At 36.2% G+C, this 25,148-nt stretch overlaps 1 protein-coding gene across 1 annotated transcript in view; it reads right to left on the reverse strand.

Annotated features, from left to right (window-relative positions):
* Sesn (Sestrin) overlaps positions 1 to 25,148 on the reverse strand; it is a 130,950-nt gene that overhangs the window by 60,795 nt on the left and 45,007 nt on the right. The window contains exons 3-4 of the mRNA XM_089100783.1: positions 8,223 to 8,405; positions 3,783 to 4,075 (exon numbers count right to left, since the gene is read on the reverse strand). Coding sequence (XP_088956909.1) covers positions 3,783 to 4,075; positions 8,223 to 8,405 — 476 coding nt within the window. The remainder of the gene's footprint in view (positions 1 to 3,782; positions 4,076 to 8,222; positions 8,406 to 25,148) is intronic.

Raw genomic sequence — 25,148 nt, forward strand, 5'->3', positions numbered from 1 at the left:
TACGTCCAAACAAACAGACCCTTTTTGTGCCCATCTAAATCTCAAACTTTGTTCATTGGCTTGGTTCCTTCTTTTTAATATCGTTAAATATATACTGAAAATTACTAACTTAAGCAAGCCATGACATTTCATTTCCGAAACGATATTAATTTAATTTCCTAATACGAAAATTTATTTTAAGTTGATCAAGGATAGAACCAGTCAAGAGCATTTCAGATCACAGCTATGTTTACAGATTGTGTCAGCTCCCCGTAACATGTTTTCATTTCCACCCAGAAATGCCTACAAATTTACTCAGGACCACTAATTCCCCCAAAAAAGGTTAAAACAAGACGTGCTTATGCCGAAAGACTTCTGCTTCAAACATCAATTTACCTTAAATACCATTTTAAGATAAGGAACGTAGTCAACGTTTTTTCTGGGAAGCAATGGCGTATTCAGAAAATTTTTGTTCAGGGGGGGGGGGTAAAAAATTACAAAACGCATCGATTTTTTGGTACTTCTCCGTTATCCGGAGCACACTCAAGTAGTGAAATTAGGTTAATCATAATCAAATATACGAAAATATGACGAAATATGAAGGGGGAAACAGCCCCTAAAAGTCAAGTGATCTCAATGAAAATCACGCCATGAGATTCAGCGTATCAGAGAACCCTACTGTATAGATTTCAAGCTCCCATATGCAAAAATGTGGAATTCTGTATTTTTTGTCAGAAGAAAGATCACGAATGTGTGAATATTTTTTTTTTTCAGGGATGATCGTATCGACCCGGCGGTCCTATAATATCAGAAGAGAGCTCATTCAAACGGAAATTAAAAGTTCTTGTGCCCTTTTTAAGCGCCCAAAAAATGGAGGGCAACTAGGCCCCCTCCCCCCCCCCTTTTCCCCCAAAGTCGTTCGTTCAAAATTTTGAGATAGCCATTTTGTTCATCATAGCTGAATGGCCCAATAACAGTGCCTTTGGGTATAACATAACCCCCCTCCCCCTTAGTCCCAGGGGGAAGGTCTTTGAGTTATAAAATTTGCCCATTGTTTGCGCACAGTATTTGTTATTGGGATGTAGGCATAAAATTTCGGGTGGGGGGACACACTTTCTGCTGGGGATTTTCCACGGGGGAACAAAATTCTTTTTATTTGTCTTGCTTTCTCTTTCCCGTCTCAATTTTACGCGCAGAGTGGTTAAGAGCAATTGTCCGGGGTAAATTTTCACCGGGATTGAACTCTCTAGAGGATGTTTCCATGAGGAGATGGTTCCTCCGTGGAGGGGGGGGCAGATTTCCTGGCATTATCTAAAGAACGATCAGAAATTAAATAAATAAAAAAACACGTTTTTTCAACTGAAAGTAAGGAACAGCATAAAAATTTAAAACGAACAAAAATTATTACGTATATGAAGGGGGTTACCTCTTCCTCAACACCTCGCTCTTTACGCTAAAGTTTGAATTTTGTCCTAATTCTTTAATAATGACTTCTGAACCACAAGGACCGTTTAATTAACACAATAAGACGTTTTTTTTAAATACCAAAAAATTAGCGTAAAGAGCAACCCCCTTTATATACGTAATAATTTCTGTTCGTTTTCACTTTTAATGTTGCTCCTTACTTTCAATTGAAAATCGAGATCGGGAAATGAAAAGTGAGAACCTCAGAAACTTCAAGAAAAAGTGGGTATGTGTTCATGGGAGGGAATTTATACTGAAAATGACGCATCTCAGGCCCTTGGTAAGTTCGTGAATGGAATTATCCCTGTCCATGAAGAATGACATCCATTAAAGCCTAACGGATGTCTCAAGGCTAAACCGAAGAAAACCATGGATCTCAGATGGAATTATTCAACTGATGTATGAAAGCTTCATATATTTAATGTGCGCAGCATTTAAAATGCGCAATGCTTGTGTGCTTAACCTTTGAAAGGAATTCAAAGAAGATGGCTCTTTCATCTTCCAGTAGCGGGTTATTCTAATATGTTGCAGTAATTTCGGGACAATCATCCCCATCTCCAGTTATATATTTTTTTTCTCCAGTTACTTTTGATTTTCTTTTCTTCTCTTTCTTTTCGAGAAGTGTGCATTTTTCATTGTTGTTGGTTCCTTTCTAGTGATAAGGGAGATGCAACGAGGCTAGCTCTATGTGTGCCTTATTATAGGTTGATATTTAGAAGTTGTACTTAGTAGATTCAATAAACATCTTAAATAGTCACGATAAAAAAAATCTAAAGATTTATTTAAACTGCTCTTCTGATGCAAATCTAAAAAAGTTTAAAATGCACAATAACAAAGTCAATCGTTTATGGAAAAAAAGAAGGAAAGAACTTAACAATGAAGCTTTCAGAGAAAAGCACGGGGATACCACAGGTATCTGATCTCTAATAAATGGAGTGTTAAAGGGAGACCAGAATGACACTATATCAAAATGCTTGTGAGTCTTCTATTTATTTAGTAGTGAAATAAAAATAGACCAGCTAATTGCTAATAAGTTCAGCAGGTTTTTTTTCAAACACGGACACTTATTAAAAAATAACTTGGGGATAACAGTGAAATTTGTGCTAGTTATTTACATGTTGAGGACCGAGGAAAAAGCCATTCATTTGGATCTGGGAAGTTTTGTGACCAAGAACTGGAGAAGATTATAAAACCATTGAAATCAGGTTCACATGGGTTCGATAGACTTAATGTATAATTCTCGAAATGTGTTCTTCCTGATATACTTCCTTGTCAAGAGTTCCTCATTAATTTATCGCTTAAAACTGGGAAGTTAGTGCAAGAACTAAAGCAAGCAAAAGATATACTCTTACTTAAAGGTGGGAGCAAAAAGGACCGATCAAACTACAGAATTAATATCACTTTTCCTGATTTCCAAGCTGTACGAACAGTCGTTCACAAGATATTTTATAACATAAGAGACCTTTATAGACATGAAACAAGTGACGAAAAACAATTCAACTTTTTTAAGGGCTCTTCTACATGAGACACCATGCATCACCTTATGGATGGGGTAAATAGGGCACTTAACTTAGCTCTTCTCCCTATGACGATTTTCAATCCTATCTATGAGGAAGGAGTACATCAGTCACTCTTAGTAATACAAGTAGTAAATTTTATTCCGCTAGCTTATTGCGTTCCCCGGGGCTCGGTTTTTTTTACCGTTGTTATCCCTGATACAAGATCGTACTTACCAAAAGCTAAAACAACTGCGTTGGCGGATGGCACATCGTTAACAATTGTTGGAAGATCACTCCTTGAAATCGGGAAAAAAGTGAATAAAACAATGACCGATTTGAAACTATTTACATTATCAGGTTATCTACCAGTGAATCCAAATAAAAGAAGATGCATGGCTTTTTCCAGAACTGACCAAACTGTAAATAATGTTCCGAAACTTATGTTTGATGGTAAGATGGTTCCACAAGTTCTTCAATGCAAGTATCTTGGTTTTGATTTAGATATAAATCTGATTTTTAAGGGGCTTTGCGTTTTTTTGAAGGGGAAAAAAGCACGGATTTTCTTTTGCAGTGGGGAGGGGGGTCAATGCTACAGAAAATTTATATTTTATACCCCATTACGAACTAAAGACTGATGCATGGCTCTCTAGTCCTCTTCCAATTGAAGTTACGTCTTTAACATACTTGAATATACTGTTCAATTTTGTACTTTATTTTTAACAATAAGCAAGTTTTTGCCAAAATACTTATTCGTATCAGCATTCCATCAACGAATCTTTACTGAGCCATTTCAGCCTCATAAGGATGAATACTTATCAAATCATATTTATCCTTTCTCACCTTTTCAGTTGTTCTTCCAGGGTTGTTTCTTCTTGCTTTTCCTCTAAAGTCCTCATTTTCAGCATAAGAGCATCTAGTCCAATATCTTTTGGAGAACCTTTGGCAGATTTGGGGGGTGCTTCAGTCACTGGGGATGATGGTGGAGATTCTTTAAACGGAGTTGTACAGCTTTCTGCTAAACCAGTTCCACCGACAAAACTGCAAACCCCGTGATAATGTGCAAGGATGACGATTGCTTGGACAAGCTCACCCATTGACCAGGCGTCGTTATTGCCACCATTATGAGTTAAAGCCTGCAAAAAATTCCGGTTTATATTTATTCTTCCTACTATTCTGTCCTTTTAAGAGCGTCTAGAGCCCTTGACCTCCATGTGGAAAGATTGTCACGATACAAAAATTTATTTTGTAAGGGGGCAATATGAAATTTGTCTTTGCCAATATGAAATGTCTTTTGGGGCAAACAAATGATATCCCAAACCACTGGCAAACCCTTGTTCCAAGGAACAAGGAACCTTGCTCTTTACCCTGAAGTTTTGACTTTTTGTCCGAATTCTTTAAGAACGATTCCTGAAACACAATGGCCGTTTAATTAGAAAAATAAGCTTTGTTTCAAAATTCAAGAAAAACAGTGTAAAGAGTGAGGTCTTAAGGAGGAGGCAACCCCTCATATACGTAATAATTTCAGTTCTTTTTAAGGTTTGATGTTGCTCCTTACTTTCAGTTAATTTTTTATTTTTTTTATTATTTAATTACTTAGCCTACAGATTGTATTTGTTAGCGGGAAACATACGGAACAAGTTTTTCAAAGAAAAAGTTTTTTTTTATCTAATTTCTGATCGTTTTTAATAATACCGGTAAATCCGGCTCTCTCCATGAAAAAAATCCGGTACTTGTGTATTATACGCCACTCACTCAAGTTTACGATGTGTAAAACTCGCGAACAAACCGGTTTCTTCGTTACTTTATAAACAAATTTGGGCTATATATTTGCACATTGTCGGGGGGGTGCGGGTAAAGTATAGCGGGTCTGCATGCAAAATGTGCTAGGTACAAAGGTCCTGCTCATTATGAGGTAAGAAAGGTTTCCTAACTTCAAACTGTCCAAAAACTTTACCCCTCACCTTCCCCCTTCAAGTGCAAACATATAGCCCAAATTATATATCTCCAATCTATTCTGCCATTTGTCTTTGTCTTGTCTTGCGCTAAGCTGAAAGAAACAAACGAAGACACTGGTTTGTTCTCGAGTTTTACACAGCGTAAACTTGAGTGATTGGCGCATAATAGACAAATGCCAAAATTCCTTCCCTCCATGGAAAATGAAAAAACAAAACTCAAATAAAATCCTCAAATTTGAAAGCCTTATTTTCCACGAGAGGGCGTGTTTTCCGGGGGAAGTGGTGTAAACGGGGGGGGGGGGGTAAACGCCTACAACCATGAGGAGGATACCCCCTACACAATACCTCGCTCTTCACGCTAACGTTATTTAGAATTTTCAAAAAGCTTCGTATTCTACATTAGCAAACCTTGTGTTTCACTTGTTGTTCGTAAAGGATTGGGATACAAGTCATACTTTAGCATAAAGAGCGAAGTTCCCACTACTGGAAATTCCCCCAGAGAAAATTCGCCTCCCTGGGAAATGTTTGTTTATTTCCCAAAAGCAAATGCTATGCGTAAGCAATACGCTTTCCTTTTTTGAATTAAAAAAAAAAAAAAAAGATTAACTGAAAGTAAGGAACAATACTAAAACTTAAAACGAACAGAAATTATTCCGTCTATGAAAGGGGCTGTTTTCTTCTCAACGGCTTGCTCTTTCCACTATAGTTTGACTCTTTGTCACAACTCTAATTTTTAAAACAATGGAAACTTTAGCGTAAAGAGCGAGGTGGTGAGGCGGGGACAGTAGGACTTTAATCATGAGAAAAGTCTTAAAATTTTAAAGAGTATTTAGTATAAATAAGCTGAACTAAAATTACGTTTATATCCCAATCCTTGTGGTTCATTAGCTCACGAAAGAAGGTAGATGAAGGTACGCAGCTCTGACAATAATAACTGCAAAGACTTTATGAAACGCATCCCGTCAAGACTGCCAATGTTTCAAAATCGAACACGGTCCTTGACAGAATATAATGGGAACAACTTGATTACTTGATAGGTTTAAGCACACTAACATAAGAGAAGCACTCATCTCCTAAAGATAGTCTTTAAAGGCCTTGTGCGCAGCTCTCACCCTAGAGCCCCCCCCCCCAAAAAAAAGTGAGGAAACGCCATTTATTCGTCGCTTAACCTCGATATTACCCCATCTCCAACTTTTGAGAAGGAAGGTAGGCTTATTGCACCTTATTTGAAGTGGAATCATTACAATGATTTGTAACCTGTATGACTGTAAGCACAAAGTCGACCTCTCGTCTCTCCCGCATTCCTCCCCTCAGATTAAAGCTGTTGGGGCACTTACCTTTGGTCAATTGAGCCTTAGAATAATGACTTAACAGACAGACACGCCTCTTCTCCTTATTTTGCTCCAAGTTATAACTTCTGAGACCACACCGAATATGCATGACGTACAACAAAAAAACGAAAACAATAAACAAAATCAAAATGAGGGTGATTTTTAACCAGTCGATAAAAATGAAAAAAGGCAGCAGATGTTTTGGCTAAGACTTATGCTAAGCCGTTCTCAGTGCTAAAAAGAAGCAAATTAAAAATATATAGTAATTGAAAAAAACTAACTTTTTGAAATAAACGGCACCTAACCAGAAAATTGAAATGTCACTTTTCTGGTTAGGTGCAGTTTACTTCAAAAGGTTTTTCTTCATGTATCTTTTTTTTCTTTTTTATTTTAAGCAATGAGGACGCCTTAGCGGAATATTTTTGCTGAAATATCCTCTTTGTCTTTTTCGTCTATTTTTTCCCTGGCTGACAATTGCCTTTTTTAAATTTGGTCTTTTCTTATTTATTTTTATTCTTTTTTTTCATTTTTTGCTCCATAGTACTCTGAAACTTGTGAGAGCCTTTGACCAATGGAACACAGGGGACAGATTTTCAAGCCACTTCCAACAAACGCTTACCTTCCTCACAAAGGTATCTCGATCTGCTTGAAATTTGATGGGCATATAGACACAGAGCACAAGCAGAATCTGACGAGAAATTTTGAGACCGCTGGCTTTTTTGAATCTAGGCGCTGGCAGTTCTCGTAGATTCAAAAGTTTGAGATCGTCCTAGCTATGCAACATTGAAGCCCACTGCACCTGGGCTGCATATTTAGTGGTCTAACATTTCTTGGGGAAGTTTTCTTTGGTTAAAGGTACCTTTTTGGTCGAAATGTCAATCCATTTTTGCCGAGACTGTCGATCACAACTTTGTTGGGCCTTTAGAGGGTCTGAATGCAGTTGACATTGTCGCTTGTATTGCTCTTCAAATATGACCTATGGGTCAGAATTACTGCAGCACTTTACGGGTTTCGCCCTCACCAGTGTTCCTCCATGAATTGGGATGGGAGAGGATAGTTTTAAACTGACAGAAACAGCATTTCGAAGCGATGGACATAACACACAGCAAAAGAGTCACGTAAGTCAATATGAAAATTGATTTACATGGGAAAGCCAGGATACACTTTAACTAAAGAAGCACTGGTGAGCATGTGGGAAGACACAAAAAGGCATATTTTTAGGATAGATTATTTCAGTTTTCGTGTTCTTTTTAAAATCCTTCGGGCATGGGGAGTTCCACCCTCCACCTTCTACCCTCCCGGGCGCTAATATTTATTGAAGTGTACACTTACAGTCATAGGCCTACAGGTTAAAAATCATTGTAATGATTCCACTTCAAACAAGGTGCAAAAAAACAAGGGCAAAGTAACGGAAATTCAAAAATAAACACAAGACGATAGTTGAAAAAATTTCTTATCATCGATGACATTGATCGAACAAATGTTACAAAACAAAATGTCACACAAGGAAAGAACTTTAAAAATAATCAAATTTGAATTTACTACTTATTTCTTTGCTGATGTTGCATGACGTAAATGGAAATTCAAATATATTTGTGAGTAGGATTTCAGCGAGTCGTTAAGTTCGAAAATGGTGTTTTCTTTTTCTCTCTCTTTTGTGTTTTTTAATACTAAATACGTCCATATCCCCTAGAATCTCATCTTTCAAAAGACAGAATTTTGTTACAACATTTTTAAAGAAAATCACATTTTTTACTACTATAACTGGCTTACAGCGAAACAGTGTCATAACTGCACAGAATCAAATTCTAAGTCACGGTTTTCCTTACTACATTGAACTCTCAGTGTATAATTTTGAGTTGCCAGAAGGGTCAAAATACAAAAGCACCACCTTTTCCTACCATTGGAAGGAGCAAAACTATGCAAAAATACAATTCGACATGTCAGTTAGAATCTTTAACTAAAACGGCGACATGGTCAATAAAAAAAAGTACCTTAATATGATCTGTTGAGAGCAACCAAGGCCGATGGGCAAGCACCTTGTTAATTGTAGACAGCTTTCTGAGCTTCTGGCTAGCAGCATCGAGCCCTTGAAGCCAGCTGGGGTCACCACCTTTGGACAAATATTCTTTCTTGTGCTGGTCAATAATATATCTGCACTGGTGTCTGGCCGCAGCCTGTAAGAGGGATGGAAATTAAGTCCCTTCAAAAACATGTAAAAATGTGCTACTTTTAAAAGAAATAAGATATTAAGCGAACCTGTCGTCCCAAATGCAGCTTTGAGGCCAAAAAATGGGCATGGCCTCTACTTCTAAATTGTGCCTTTTATCTGCTCATATATAGGATGGGAAATCATGTTAATGTCAACCAAGTCCAGAAAAGAAGCTTTTGAGTCATACCCGGCCAACTTGAGCAATGATCCTCCATGCAAAGGTTGGAGAAACAACTACTTTCTCATAATGAGTTATACTCGTAGTATGTAAGGGAGAAATAAGTTTTGACCTGGAACAAAATTAAAAAAAAAAAAATGCTTTTTTCACTGTCATGACCAAAAAAAAAAAAAAAAAAAATGTTGAACATATCAAAAAAAAAAATCTCTAACAGTTTGCGAAATTGTATTTTTTTTTACGTTTTTGCTTTTTTAAAAAAAAAAAACAAAACAAAAAATGGAAATTCTATTAAGTGATGGATTAATACATCATTCTAGATGTGTAAAGCATACATATTAATATCATTAAGGCACTTGTATGATACACCGACCACACGTTAGTTTTTCATCTGAGTAAAACCGGTTTCTGCCTCTGTCTCTGTCTGCATTCGGAGATAATTACCTTAGTCTCAGATGGAAAAACTACTATGCAGGGATATTTTAATCAAATATTTAATATAGGCTACAGATTGGTAGGGTATTTAATATAATACGTTCTGGGTGGCCGGTTTAATTCTCTGTTGTAATTTCCATAGTTCTGTTACTAAAGTACTATATTTTCATTATATTTTGGTATACTTCATTATGATTAACCTAACTTCACTTCTTGAGTGTGGTCGCTATATCATACAAGTACCATCATTAATGTTATATCAGACTCAATGCAATGGCGTTGATGAATTAATTAAATACAAAAAAAACAAGTTTTTTTTAACTAAAAGTAAGGAGCGACATTAAAACTTAAAACGAACAGAAATTATTCCGTATATGAAAGGGGCTGTCCCCTCCTCAACGCCTCGCTCTTTACGCTAAAGTTTTTGTATTGTTTTAAAAAATAAATTTGTGATAGAGTCTAACTTGAGCGTAAAGAGCGAGGCTTTGAGAAGGGGACAGTCCCTTTCATACATGGAATAATTTCTGTTGGTTTTAAGTTTTAATGTCGCTCCTTACTTTCAGTTGAAAAAAAACTTATTTTTTTAATTTAATATTTGAACGAATTTTTGAATTAATGCAGCTTTGATTTTGGCTCACCGTACATGAATAATTAAAACGAAATTCGCATATTAATTTTGCTTTTTTGACTAAATGGCTTTCTCGAAATTTTACTCTGACGTAACTTACGAATTAGATTACGTAACGAATTTCTATATTCATATGTTTTTATTACGTATATTAGGGAGTTCGCCCCATAGTCAATACCTCGCTCTTTACGTTAAAGTTCGAATTTTGTTCGAATCAAAAACCCCTGAATGACAAAGGCCGTTTAATTATAATAAATAGCTCCTTTGAAAGTACTAAAAAAAATTTAGCGTAAAAAGCGAGGTATTGCCGACGGGACGAACCCGTTATATACGTAATCATTTCTATTCGTTTTAAGTTTTAATGTTGCTCCTTACTTTCAGGTGCAATTTTTGTTTTAAATTTATTTTCTGATCGTTTTTTAAATAATGCTGGGAAATCTGGCACCCCCTTCATAGAAATGTCCCTCCCCCCAAGGAAACATGCTCCATGGACGAATTTCCCCCTTAACCCCTGCTCTGACCCCCCCCCCACCAGAAAAAAAATTCCTCCTGAAAACGCCTGTAAACTTCCCAATAACCAATATTATATGTAAACAATGGGCAAAGTTTATAACTTACAGCCCTTCCCCCGGGAACGGTGGTGGATTAAATCATCCTAAAAGACATATTTATTAAATTTTCAACTATGCTGAACAAAATGGCTATCTCAAAATTTTGATTGGGTGACTTCGGGAAAAAATTAGCGTGGGAGGGGGCCCAGTTGCCCTCCGATTTTTTTTGTCACTTAAAAAGGGCACTAGAACTTTAATTTCCGTTCGAATGAGCCCTCTCACGATATTCTAGGACTACTGGATTGATACGATCACCCCCGGGAAAAAAAAAAGTAAACACGCGTCCGTGATCTTTCATCTGGCAAAAAATACAAAATTCCACATTTTTGCAGATAGGAGCTTAAAACTTCTGTAATAGGATTCTCTGATAGGCTGAATCTGATTTTGTGTTTTTCATTAAAGTTCCATGACTTTTAGGGGTTGTTTTCCCCTTTTTTCGAAAACAAGGCAAATTTTCTCAGGCGCGTAACTTTTGATGGGTAAGACTAAACTTAACGAAATTTATATATTTGAAATCAGCATAAAAACTTGTTTCTTTTGATGTATCTATTGGTATCAAAGTTCCGTTTTTTAGAGTTTCGGTTACTATTGAGCCGGGTCGCTCCTTACTCACAGTTCGTGACCACGAACTGTTTGACAAGAGATCGCGCCAAAGCGAAGTAACGATTTCTTTCAATTTATGGTGTAAAATAACGATCTTGGACCGATGAAGGCCAAGAATCTATCAAGTCAAATTTCTGAGACTTGCAATCTATTTAGAACTATCGAAAAGTTATTTATATAGTTTCACAGTTCAGATGTCGCAGTGGCCCACGGCGGAACATACGTCTCTAAACATGTCTGCATTCCATACGAAATAAAGGATTATTGTTGGTAAAAATTTTTGACTGAGTTGATTCATTTGAGATTTCATTAATTAATGTGACGTATCGGATAGTTCAGTTTCGTATCGGATTTTCAGTGAAAATTCCTTCAGATAAATATGGAGTGGGATCCTAGTACTACAAAAATATGTATAAAGGGTACTGGTGCATTATGCGGGCATCGCGAAGAAGGCGAGTTTGGTTAATGCTAATGAAATAAAATAAAATAGGATGAATATATAATAGTTTAGAAAAATAATTGGGCTATATATTTGCACATTAGGGGGTATAGCATAGCATATATTAAATACGTAACCTAACCTAGGCATCTTTTCCCCCCAAAAAAAACAATCGTTTAAATATTGTAACTCAGTGAGAAACAACGCTTTGCAATCATTTATCTATAGCGGTATGTAAGAAATGCCCGTTTGACTGGTTTTGTGACAGTTTCCATGATATTGTCTAGTGGTGGGCCCGCATAATGCACCAGTACCGTGCAAACGTATATTTCGTTTTCATTAAAACCTAAAGTACACATACCTTTTGGTAGGGAAAAGGTTGAATTAGAGGTATTTATTTGTGGTAATTTGGTCGTTTTAAGTTTAGCTTCTTTGTTCATCGTAATTTCTGTTCATTTTACTCCTTTGCAGCTTCAACCACCACCACATTGCTATTCTTTCAGGCTTGGCATCTCAAATAAGTTAATTTCCACTCGTTAAGTTTTAATTCGCTCCTTACTTTTAAGATTGTTTATTAATGTCTAAAAATCGAAAAAAATAGGCTATTTAAACATCTTGATGGTCAACACATTAGGCACTTATTAATAGGTCCGTTTTTTGGAACTAAGATCTTGCATCTTTCTGCAACGACTATTATTATTTAACTCATCTTTGTTTTAAGATCTTACAGCTCACTGATGTTAGCAAAAAGTGTGAAGACCACCATTGTTCTGCCAGATTGAACAATGATGAGAGAACTTGATGATCTACTCATCATTGATCTCAGACCGCTGATCAGAGCAGAATGATGAAAGACGTTTGCACAAAAATGACCAAAGATGTAAGATATTTGTTCAAAGATTTCACTTTTAAGCGTTTTCTGACAAAAGATGTAAGATCTTAGCACATTGATGAGTGAAAAAACGGCCCTAATATAAATGAGCAGCAAGCCCATACATAGGAATCCGTTTCAAGGGGAAGTGAAATTCTTCAAAAGCAACAACGTTTTGTTTGAAATGATAAGGTACTGTCACAGAAAATGTGAAATCACGGGGTTCCAGCGAGGTAAGACCCCAAAGCCCCTTCTCTTACGCACACGCCTGGTCCACAGTACAGAAATTTATTGACACGTTTTACAAACCTAATTCCCAAGTTTTCTAGTTCCTTAAATAGCTGAAATTGTTGATATTCAAGCAAAAGAAACAAAAAAAAAAAAAACGATTAGGTCTTAATTTATATAAGTGTACCTTCTCGTTCTCTCCGTAATTGACTGTTTGATGGCGTCTGAGACTCTTGTTTACCTCTCCTGTATCAGCAAGAATTTCCCTGGATAGTACAGATCTTACAGAGGCGCACCATATATATTTAGAGCAAATGGAGCTTAATTTTTTGGGTACTTCCAACTTCATTAAACCCTGTAGTAACTCCACTGATAATAGGGACATCCCATTCCCAGATGGGATTTCCAGTCCCTACACACACGTGTCTAGGAACTCGAATTTAGTCCCTTTAGCGATAAGGTTGCGGTCGACTCTTGATTCCACGAGATGGGCATAAGTTCGCCAACATTCTTTTTTACATAAAAGGATTTTGAAACATTTAGCCAAGGGAAAACGCTTTCAGCGTGAATAGGATAAAGTGATTCGAGCCAACATCGAAAAAATAATTCCAATATTTCGATCAAACGATTAGAATTAATCTTGAAGACTCTGCAGAAGTCACTGATTAGGAGCTTTCTTCGCTAAACAATTATGGCAAAAGCCCAGGTTACAACAATAATTCCGTTATGGCAAAAAAAGCTTATTTTTAATTTGGGCTATTTTTAATTATGTCTGAAGTAGTGCACCATGAATTATACTAGCAATGCCATCTAATTTATGAGTAGATTTGGCAGCCACTACAACCTCACGTGCGGCTTCGATGCCAAAGGGTTCTCATTACGAAAACATTAACATATAGATAGAAAATTGTCCGTGACTATTGTATTTAATATACAAATAGTAACATGTTTAAGATTAAATTAAAGGCAATGATAAGTTGATTTAAGGATTCGTTTCTAGGTGACGCTTTCAATGAAATGATTTCCTTTAAATTTGCGAATAATGGCAATCCATGCAAAAATACAACAGATGGCAACGGCTAAAAAACGTTCATAATTTGGGCTATATTGGACCATGCATACTTAAACAGAGGGGGGGGGGGTAGAAGGGAGGTGTCATAACTAAGAATGTCTAAGAGGGCCCCTGGGAAAAACAGAAAATATCCTAAAAATATATCTTTATCCTGCTTTTGATCCCCAATGAAAGATCCTTTAGTGCCCTTTCTAAGGGTCTACACCTTTTCCTATATTCTGAGGGAACAAATTCTTATTAATATTTTGTCCTCCCTATGGATTTGAACAAGGAGAATGTGCTTAAAATATATTTTATTATAGATTTAACAGAATCGGCTACTAAAATCTTGAAAAAATGGGCCAGAGCTTCATCGTAAAGAACGAGTGGTTGTAGAAGGTTGGGACCATAAGTTGCTCGTTCAATCACAAATCCGATTCAGTGTCATTTCCCAGCAGTGAAACGGATTGTGTGACGCTAAACCACTATTTTCGCCCATTCTCCACCCTCGGGACTCCTTGGGAATTAAATACAAGTGACCAACTTAACTCAAATATCCAAATAACCTAAAAAATATGCCTCCAGTAGCGACAATATATTCACCACGTGAACGAGAGAGTTACTGTTAAACTGGACAAATAAAGTGTTTGTGAGTAGTCCTCGAATCAGCACCAAAATACAGCGGCGCGCCGCCGCCGCTAAGCTTTCAGCGGCACACCCCTCGAATACGTCAAGCGCCGAATCATTTTCTGAGACTACTGAGAGGAAAATGTAAGGCAAAATCCCCGATTCAATGGCACTTGCAAACATTTTGGATTCCCCTCAAAATGTTTTTGAATTCACTCGTCTACTTTAGATTATCTTTCACTTTTTTCTGTCCTCTTCACTACAATATAATTATTTTCTAATTTAAATTATTTTCAACTAGCCCTGATATTCCTCCAATATCTTCTTTATAAATGTTCTCTTCTTGTGGTTGAGCAAATATATGAAAAACGAGGATTATACAAGCCAGTGAAACATATGAACTAAAATGCAAATATTTCGGTCAAGAACGCCTCTTGACCGTACTCATTGCAGTATAATAACATAAAAATGAATAATAAAACTCCATGGATACTATAAAAAGAATTTCAAACCTTGAAACAAAACGAACCTAAAATTTGAAGACCCTCTCCATGTAACGGGGAGAGGGTAACTGAATGAAAAAATACAGTACTGAATGGGAATTCAATTTTTTAATTTATACAGAGCATTTTTAAAAGCTAAACGCTAATAAAAAAAGAGAAAAACGAGGATTATACAAGCCAGTGAAACATATGAACTAAAATGCAAATATTTCGGTCAAGACCTCCGCTTGACCGTCCTCAGTGCAGGATAATAACATCAAAATTACTAATAAAACTCCATGGATACTATAAAAAAAATTCAAACCTTGAAACGAAACGCAACTAAAATTTGAAGACCCTCTCCATGTAACGGTGAGAGGGTAACTGAATGAAAAAATACAGTACTGAATGGGAATTCAATTTTTTAATTTATACAGAGCATTTTTAAAAGCTAAACGTTTTAAATGTTATTATCCTGCACTGAGGACGGTCAAGCGGAGGTCTTGACCGAAATATTTGCATTTTAGTTCATATGTTTCACTGGCTTGTATAATCCTCGTTTTTCTCTTTTTTTATTAGCGTTTAGCTTTTAAAAATGCTCTGTATAAATTAAAAAATTGAATTCCCATTCAATACTGTATTTTTTCATTCAGTTACCCTCTCACCGTTACATGGAGAGGGTCTTCAAATTTTAGTTGCGTTTTGTTTCAAGGTTTGAAATTCTTTTTATAGTATCCATTGAGTTTTATTAGTAATTTTGATGTTATTATCCTGCACTGAGGACGGTCAAGCGGAGGTCTTGACCGAAATATTTGCATTTTAGTTCATATGTTTCACTGGCTTGTATAATCCTCGTTTTTCTCTTTTTTTATTAGCTTTTAAAATGCTCTGTATAAATTAAAAAATTGAATTCCCATTCAGTACTGTATTTTTTCATTCAGTTACCCTCTCACCGTTACATGGAGAGGGTCTTCAAATTTTAGTTGCGTTTCGTTTCAAGGTTTGAAATTCTTTTTATAGTCTCCATGGAGTTTTATTAGTAATTTTGATGTTATTATCCTGCACTGAGGACGGTCAAGCGGAGGTCTTGACCGAAATATTTCCATTTTAGTTCATATGTTTCACTGGCTTGTATAATCCTCGTTTTTCTCTTTTTTTATTATTGTTTCGTTTTGTCATGATTAGCCAGTGTGGTCTTAAAAATTATTTACAAATATATGTAAAATCTTCACCAAACTTCTAAGATCATAAGCACTCAAGTATCAGCATTTTAGGTGCAGACACTGAGAGGGAGGCTACCGTCCATTATCCCTATTCTGAAACCTCAATGTTTTCACTAAAATCACACTTTGAATGATTCCCTTGTTTTTACGCTTTAAACTGAGTTGTTCCCATCCACCAGAAAAAAAGTCCCAGCGTATGTGCCTACAAGAGATTTATTCGATAAATAAAAACACAAATGGAATAAGTAAATCTTAGTAAGCTGATAAGAAAACGAGAGTCTCGACTAGAATTGAATGTCTTAGCAAAAACTCCCTTAAATTGTAATTTAACGACTGAAGGCCTCCCTCCCAACCTTCTAAGCACAATCTTTGGTGTATTTTAATTGTTTATTTAATATATATATATATATATATATATGGTGGTTAGGTTAGGTATTTAATATAATGCGTTCTGGGCGGCCTGCTCCCCATAATTCTCTTTTGTGTTTTCCATAATTTTGTTACAAAAGTATTATATTCTCAACATATTTTGGTATATTTCATTAGGATTAACCTAAGTTTACTTCTTTGGTGTGGTCGCTTTAACACTCAAGGTGAAAAGTGTGTCTAAGGGAAGTATGGACTCTTTCAGCGACCTTAATTGGTCTCAAAACACCAGAATTATAAGTCATAAAGCAAATTGTTAAATGCTATTAGTCTTCAACACTAGCACTAATATATTGCTTTGTTTTTCCTTCGTCGCTAAATTAGTTTAAGACTCCCTGTATAATATGCCCAAAAATCTTTGAAGGAAGTGGATACGATATTTGAGTGTCACTGATTGATCGCAGTGTATTGTGACTGATGGAAGAAAAGACCTTTCATCTTAAAATATTACCAATCATGCTGAGACACTTATTCTTTACTTCAATGATATATTTATTAGACCACTGATCAAACAATTTTCATATTTGATTGAGAAACTAAAATAAGGGTCGCTTTAGGCATGCACGCATGAATTTATTTCAGAAGCTGAAAGATCACTGGGATTGAAACAGCTCAAAAGTAGACAGATTAAATACAAATTATAAAAAATTATGGGGGAAATATTAAGATTTTAAGGGACAGAGGGCAAGACTCTTGCAGTCGAATCATTTCATTACAGATTGTCCCTGACGGTAAAATTCAATAATACAACCTGTTGACAAAGCAATAATCCATATTTTCCATTTCGTTCTTGAGGATATAAAATCCTTGTGGGTACAAAATTTTCATGATAGCTAAAAAGTAAACACTTAGACGCTTTAAAGGTACGAATATAATAAATACATTTTTAAGTTTTCTTGCAACAACAACCTCTCTGTATACAAGTTATATTAATAAAATGCCCTATAAAGTGTAATTTTCCCTTTTTTACATACTGTATCCTATATTATGGTAGAGACCTTGAATTGGGACTATTGAGAAGGAAACATGTAAAGAAAATAATTCTTACTTCATAATATGCAGAATAATTGTACTCAACACATTTTGACTGCGAATCCACTATATTTTACCCCCGCCCCTCTAATGTGCAAATATACAGCCTAAATTATATATTTACCATGTATTTCCAGCTCCTTGATTTCATCAGCGTTGATCCAGTTTAAGGGTAGACAGGTTGAAACAAGAGTGACGCATGGCAGAATGCATGGAAAATATATAATTTGGCTACATATTTGCACATTAGGGAGGAGGGAGGGTTGGAGGGAGGGGGGGGGGTAAAGCTTGATAGAATTGCAGTCATAATGTGTTAGCTACAGCTATTCTGTATATTATGAAGTAAGAATTGTCTTTTTAATCATGTTTCCTTCTCAACAGCCCCAATTCTAGGCTTATACTACACTAATCACTGGCAGGATTTTCTTGAAGACCGCTGCCGAATTAGCGAAGGGTTCTGTTTCTCTTACGGCAAGTATAGGGTTGCCACATTTAGCTGGGACACTCTCAGATGGGGGAGCAGAAACTAAACAGAAACGTTGCTTAATACAATTACTTTTTTTAACAAAATTATACGGAGCTTGTTGTGTGAGAAGCAGTTTGAACACTATATTTTTTGCTACATTTCGTCTTTTTCTGCAAGTATTTTTCCCTTTTTTGCGTGTTTATAATATCCCATGCAACTCAGCATGTAGCCAAACTGGCACTTAAGGATTTATTCCACCGTCACTGATAGTGTTTCAACTTCTATGGATTTTCTGTAGATCTACGGAATTGGGTGTATGTCTACGGAAAAAGTCCAGTTATGGAATCTAAGGAAGTCCTGCGGAAAACAAGAATCAACAGGTTGTCGTACCCAAATTTTGATACGGTCTGATCTGCGGTTTTTTCATTTGTTGTACTGGAGGTTGGTAAACTTTAAAAAAAGTAGTTTGAAAAGTTTGGAGAACTTTTACCAGCGATCAAAAGAGAGAGAAGTTTCAAATCTAAGTGAAAGTCGAATCTTGTAACTTAGAACGATTAGGACGGAAAAAGCTACCGGGTTTTCGCGGTCATGTACTTGGACCATGAGACATTTGTGGCACCTAGTAGATTATGGAAAATTCTACTGATTCCGGATCGCCTTCTTCGGATGTTCTACGGAAAACTTCCGAAGGCTAGCTGATTCTAAAAAAGAGCTAGTGGAAACACATGTCAGTGGCAGCAGACGATTTCTTTCGTTAATCCGCTGGGCCGGTATGGGCAAAAACTCTTTCCATATTGGCATTGCTCCAGTACTTGAGCCAAGCTCATAGTGGGACTTTGCAAAACCGGGGAAATTTCGTCTGGTCAGGGTGTCGGGGAAATATGGTCCATAACGGCAACGATCCCAATACATACGGACAGATAGCAACATTTGCCATATAAATCTGCCAATTTTCATGTTTTGCATGAAAGCCCAAATTCCAGATTGGCTTTCAAAGAATTTTCCGTTGCCTGTTTTAATTCACTCCAAGATACATTTAAATTGGATGCAAAAACACAGTTTGATTTAAAAACAAAAATCGGCTCTTTGACAACTAACAGTTGGCACTCCTAAATACAAGACTATCCAACTCTTGGCAACAGAGTAGAAAAACAGCCACACTTCAAAAGTTATCGTACAAGTTTATACCATCAGTTCAAAATATCCTTAGGCAACACAGCCTATTCGATTTCAACAAAAATTACAACAAATATTCCTGTTTTAGTAATTACTACTAGTCAATATAAAGCACTTTAATTAAATACGGCAAAGGGACGTCAGACGTAAGAGTTTTATAATAACATTCCAAGATTGGCAAGTGTCCCAAGCCCGGCCTAAAAACTTTTAACTGCGCAATAAACAAATTACTACTGGATATACTGCTGCAGTAATAAACTGGTTCCTAAGCTGTGGATAACAAAAACTATTAAACTAAGACAATGACTCTTCCTTCCTGAAAAAAGTATAGCTGATTATTAACCTCGAAAAAAAAATATACACCAAACATGTGATTAAAAAACTAACAACTTATGCTACGATTGCGGCCGACCAAGGACTCCTAGAAATAGACACTGCCGCAATGAAGTAACAAACACTCCAAATCCAAGAACTTTCAGTTTCAGCTTCCAAAATATATTAACAACAGGCATACTATGCAAGGGGTTCCCCAGTTTCAGCCACATGGTGTATATCTCGGAGCATCATGTGTGTCAAATAGTTCCACGGCGTGTGGCAATCCTGACAACACTTGGCGGTACTTATCAAGATACCAGTAGTTACGCGACAAATGTATTGCGCATTACCCGGAAATTCTTATGAGATGCTGTATAAATAAAGGGTAACAAACGGTTTATCACTCCGGGAACTATATTTACACTTTAGTTTTGGGGGTTTAGGGGGACAAAAAGGTACCTAGGTTGGGTTAGGCTACGTATTTAATATATGCTATGCTTTATCCCCCCAAATGCGCAAATATATAGCCCAAATTTGTTTCTGAACTATTATATTTTCATCCTATTTTGTTTTATTTCATTAGCCTTAACGAAACTTCATTTATCGCGTGACTACTGGTATCTTGGTGAGTACCCACTTGGCAGTCCCACCACTCTTGGCAGACTTTCGTCCCGCTTGGCATGCACTAAGAGGCGTCGTAATTTTTGAATGTCGGCGACCTCTCGATAAACATATAAATAGGGAACATTCAGACATTTAACATCTCCAAAGCCCAACGGGTTGTGCAGTGTCGTCTCATACCCTGTTTACTGAGGATAGCAAGGAACTATCATTCATATGCCATATAAATGAAAGGGCGCAAGCCTAATAAGATGGGTACATTAAAGGGTGCAGGCTTGATAAAATACCAGCAAAATTTAAGGATTAAAAAAGACTTATTTGCAAGGAAAATGACATATTCTTTCGGACTTTACAAAATTGGGTATTGTTTTACTTCTTCGATATTCTAGGAATGAGGCTGAAGGGCATGGGCTCTTGACCATGCCCAAGAGGCATAGCAGCCTTTCTCAATCCCCAGCATGAATATGGAAGAAACAACACGATGTGTCCAAACAACGACAAATTTCTGTTACAGAACTCGATGACTTGTATGGTATAGCAGCCAAAAATTGAAGGGATAGGTGTAGGGTTGCCATCCGTCCCAATATATCTTCTAAAACAGCACGTAGATGCAACCTCATGCGATAGTATTTGATCAGATGACAGTATCTAAAACCCCAGATTGGGTGATAGTTGAAAACAGTAGCATTATGTGACTAAAAATGACACAAAGATTTCAGGTGACAATTGTTTGCAGCAACATCCGAAGGCCTTTTTTAGAAACTAAGCGTAAATCAGAAGAATGGAAGTCTAAACAACAGGGTACAAAGATGGATTTACTTTCTTAAGGAAAACAACAATCCTGAACGGCAATGCAAAAGATATGCGAGGATTTTTTGTTGCCCTGGGTACGATGCCACTGTAGATTATTTTCACTGATTTCAACCTAGTTGACTTATAAAAGAAATCAGTTGCTGCATAAGTTCTATAAATGCGAAAAACGGAAAAAAATACTTGCAGAAAAAGGTGAAATTTTCCGGAAAATATGATGCGCCAACTACTTCGGTCGCAAAATATTCTAAGCAGTTGTGCTCTTAAAAAGTAATTAACATGTATTAGATAATTTTAGGATTCAGTTCCACACCCCCATCTCAGACTGTCCCGGCGAGGTCCCCAGCCTTGGGCAAGAGTAAAAACTCTCAATCATGGAATTCGGACCGCCATCTGTAAGCACACACAACATCGTTCCTGGGGTCCTGCCTCGGGCGACTCAACTCTACAGCCTATTTTATATTCGTGCCTTCACGCAAACGAAACAATTTATTGCGCAACCCAAAAACTTGTGGGTTATGTCAAAACTTCAAGAACAATTCTGAGGATATAAATATGTCCTTACACTCCCCTTGCCCCTAAAGAAACATTTCTCCGTGAAAATATAGAAACCTACCTAAAAAAAATTACGAGGAGAGACATGTTTTAAAGAAGGCCTTTTTAAAAAGTGTCTTCTTTTTTTTCAAATATTACTCCAGTGAAGTCAAATCCTTAATATGAACAGCCTCCGGGTATCCGCAAGTTTAGCCAAAAATTTTACTGCATTATCCTAAAAGAGGATGTACTGCAGTGTTGCTAGATGGAGCATATTTGGGTCATTTGGACACCTCTTTAAAGTGACCGCGCACTTTTCAAAGCATCTGTTTAATTGCATTTTTGATACACTTGCATCTTTGATACACTTTCGCGCCAAAAAAAAATACACCTTCTGAACATTCATGGCTCTTCCGGTCGCATTATCTTACACTGGACACACTGGACACCTTGTATTTTTGTGTAAGATCTTTCTATAACTTTTTTGGGGGATTCACCAGTTTTTTTTTTTAAGAAAAATTAGTTGGGAGAGCACGTGTTCTGGAAAAGTCCAATGACCTACGTTTCCAGCCAACTACAACACCATCAAAATACCTGAAACGTCAATATTTTTGGCTCTTAAAGTGAGTGACCGGACTTTCATTTCTGACATACAAAATAAAAGAGAATGTATCACGCGACAAAACAAACATCGATATATATTTTACTATTAGTCACTTTGCAAAGTAAGACATGAATTTTTACTACCAGTTCTACCATTCCTACGTTAAAATAAACTGACTGAAGGATGTGCATCAATACGTCACAAAAAAAAGAAACAATAAAACATTACTTCTTTAAAAATGTATCAGCGTAATAAGAAACAGAAAGTCTTTCTAACCTAAACGTAGGCTTACATTTTTCACCAATTGGAAAAGATTGGGACATTTATCCCGTTTCCATCGTTTGTGACCTCGGCCAGTTAATCATGTCATTTGCCCCATTTTTTGCGTTTTTTTTATATTCAAATATTTTATAGGATAACCTTAAAAGCTTCCACGGGAAGGACCAATTTCTCAAGGGGATTTCCCTGCAGTATCCCTATCTGTGCCAAATTCTGCAATTTTTTACATAACGCGTAATAGCGATTGTTGGAACCAAACTGAATTTTGATTACTGACCAATGAAATTTTCGAGGTACTGCCAAGAGATTAACAAACCTTAAATATCAGCAGGTTAAGAGCCTACACTTTTGCAAGAAAATGATAAGCAGTTTTTATTAAGATGGCTAGACATTTAGGGCCTGTTTTGTTAAAAGTAAAATTTTCAAAAATGGAAGTTTTTTCAACCGAAAGTAAGGAGCAACATTGTAACTTAAGGCGAACAGAAATTATTCTCTATTGGAGGGAAACCATGCTCTTAACACTAAAGTTTGACTTTTGGTCACAATTATTTAAGAAAGACTGCTCAAACACAAGGGCTGATTGAATTTAAATGAGATAATAGAATATAATAATATACTTTAATATTTTAGCGTAGAAAGCGAGGGTTAAAGAAGAGGCAGCCATCATAATATAAAATTTTCTTTTCATTGTGTTTTAATGTTGCTCCTTACTTTCAGTTGAAAAACCTTATTTTTTATTTAATTTCCAACCGTTTTTCAAATCAAACCAGGAAATCCCATTCCCTCCACCCCTCGTGTAAAATTCCCCGGAAACTTTCCTCCCTGTGGAAAATCCTCCCAAAGAAAAATCCTTATACTTCCCCCAATAAATAATATATATGTGAACAATTGGCAAATTGCTAACTTACAGTCCTTTTCCCCAGGGACTATGGTGGGTCATGTCATCCAATGGTGAGATTTTCATTAACAGCACTTGACGTTTTGGGGATGTTTCTCCCTTTTTGAAAATGAGGCAAATTTTCCCACACTTGTAGCTTTGCTTTTGATTGGTAACATTAACGTTAATTGACTTTGTAATTTTGAAATTAGCGTAAAAATCCAATTCTTATAATGTGTCTATTGTTATCAAAATTCTGTTTTTAAGAGTTTCGGTTACTACTGATTCGATTCGCTCCTTACAGTTTGTTATCACGAACAACGAACTGCTCGATAGACTCGTTCCAATTCATCCCTTACTTTTCAAGTTTTGGTAAAGAATGACGCTAAATTTAGTTAACTAAATACGAACAGGCAAACTTTATAATCTTTACTAAGAGGGATTCGATCAAACAGTTTCTGGTAACGAAATGCAAGTAAGGAGCTCAATAGTAACCGAAACTCTAAAAAACAGAATTTTGATACCAGTAGATACATCAAACGAATATGATTTTTATGCTGATTTCCAGGATTTTTATGCTGATTTCAAATATACAAATTTCATCAAGTTTAGTTTTACCCATCATAAGTTACGAGCCTGAAAAAACTTGCCTTGTTTTTGAAAAAAGGGGGCCAAAAGTCATAGAATCTTAACGAAAATCAAACCATCAGATTCAGCGTAACAGAAAACCCTACTGTAGCTGTTTCAAGCTCCTATCTGCAAAAATGTGGAATTATGTATTTTTTGTCAGAAGAAAGATCACGGATCCGTGTTTATTTGGGTTTTTTTCTAGGGGTGATTGCATCGATCCAGTAGTCCTAGAATATCGTGAGAGGGCTCATTCGAACGGAAATTAAAAGTTCTAGTGCCCTTTTTAAGTGACAAAAAAATTGGAGGGCAGGTTGGCCCCAGCCACGCTTTTTTTCCCCGAAGTTGCCCAATCGACATTTTGAGATAGTCATTTTGTTCAACATATACCTCGCTCTTTATGCTAAAGTTCTTTTCGCAATACCTCGCTCTTTACGCTAAAGTTCAAATTTTGTTCGAATCACAAAGGCCGTTTAATTAGAATAGATAGCTCTTTCGAAATTACTAAAAGAAAATGTTCAGTATTACGTATATAAGTACTAGAAAGTACTCATATACGTAATAGCATATACGTATTAAAAAATAAAATAAAAAAAGCGATACGGCTCAATAGTAATCGAAACTTTGAAACGGAATTTTGGTGTCAATAAATACATCAAAAGAATGGGCTTATAATGCTGGTTCAGCATTATAATGAAAAAAGCTTCTCATTGTTCCAATTAAACGACCATAGTGTTTCAGAAGTCGTTCTTAAAGAATTGGGAGAAAATTCGTAAGTTATGTATATTTATTACTAATAAAAACGTTCTTAAATAAAATTAAAAGTTCTAGTGTCCTTTTTAAGGAACCAAGAAAATTGGAGGACAACTAGGCACCCTCCCCCGCCCTTTTTTCTCAAATTTGTACGATCAAAATTTTTAGAAAACCATTTAGCCCAAAAAACTAAAATTAATACACAAATTTCGTTTTAATTATTTATATACGTTTAGCTAATTTCAAAACCTGCATTAATTCAAAAACATTCAGAAATTAAATAAAAAAGAACAAGTTTATTTTAACAGAAAGTTAAGAGCGACATTAAAACTTAAACGAACAGAAATTATTCCGTATATTAAGGGGGTTGCCTCCTCCTCAACACCTCGCTGTTTACGCTAAAGTTTAAATTTTCTCTCAATTCTTTAAGAACGACTTCTGAAACACTATGTTCGTTTAAATTGGAACAATGAGAAGCTTTTTTTTTCAAAAGTACTAAAAAATTTTAGCGTAAACAGCGAGATGTTGAGGAGGAGGCAACCCCCTTCATGTACGGAATAATTTCTGTTCGTTTAAAGTATTAATTTCGCTCCTTAATTTCTGTTAAAAAACTTGTTTTTTTATTTAATATCAAAGGATTGCCCTATCTTGTCCATTATGAACGTTTTTTCAACTATTCAGAATTGATTGGGGGTCTTGCCCTACCTTGTAAAGCATGGATAAAGATCCGAATAAGCGACAGAAAACTAAATGCCGATACCTATTTTTTCAGGAATCTTAGAAAAACCAATAGCTTCTCTTGTTTTGTGCCAGAT

The sequence above is a fragment of the Artemia sp. Qi Xiang Cuo genome, chromosome 2 (genome assembly GCF_049724085.1).
Source record: "Artemia sp. Qi Xiang Cuo chromosome 2, ASM4972408v1, whole genome shotgun sequence".
Lineage (NCBI taxonomy): Eukaryota > Metazoa > Arthropoda > Branchiopoda > Anostraca > Artemiidae > Artemia > Artemia sp. Qi Xiang Cuo.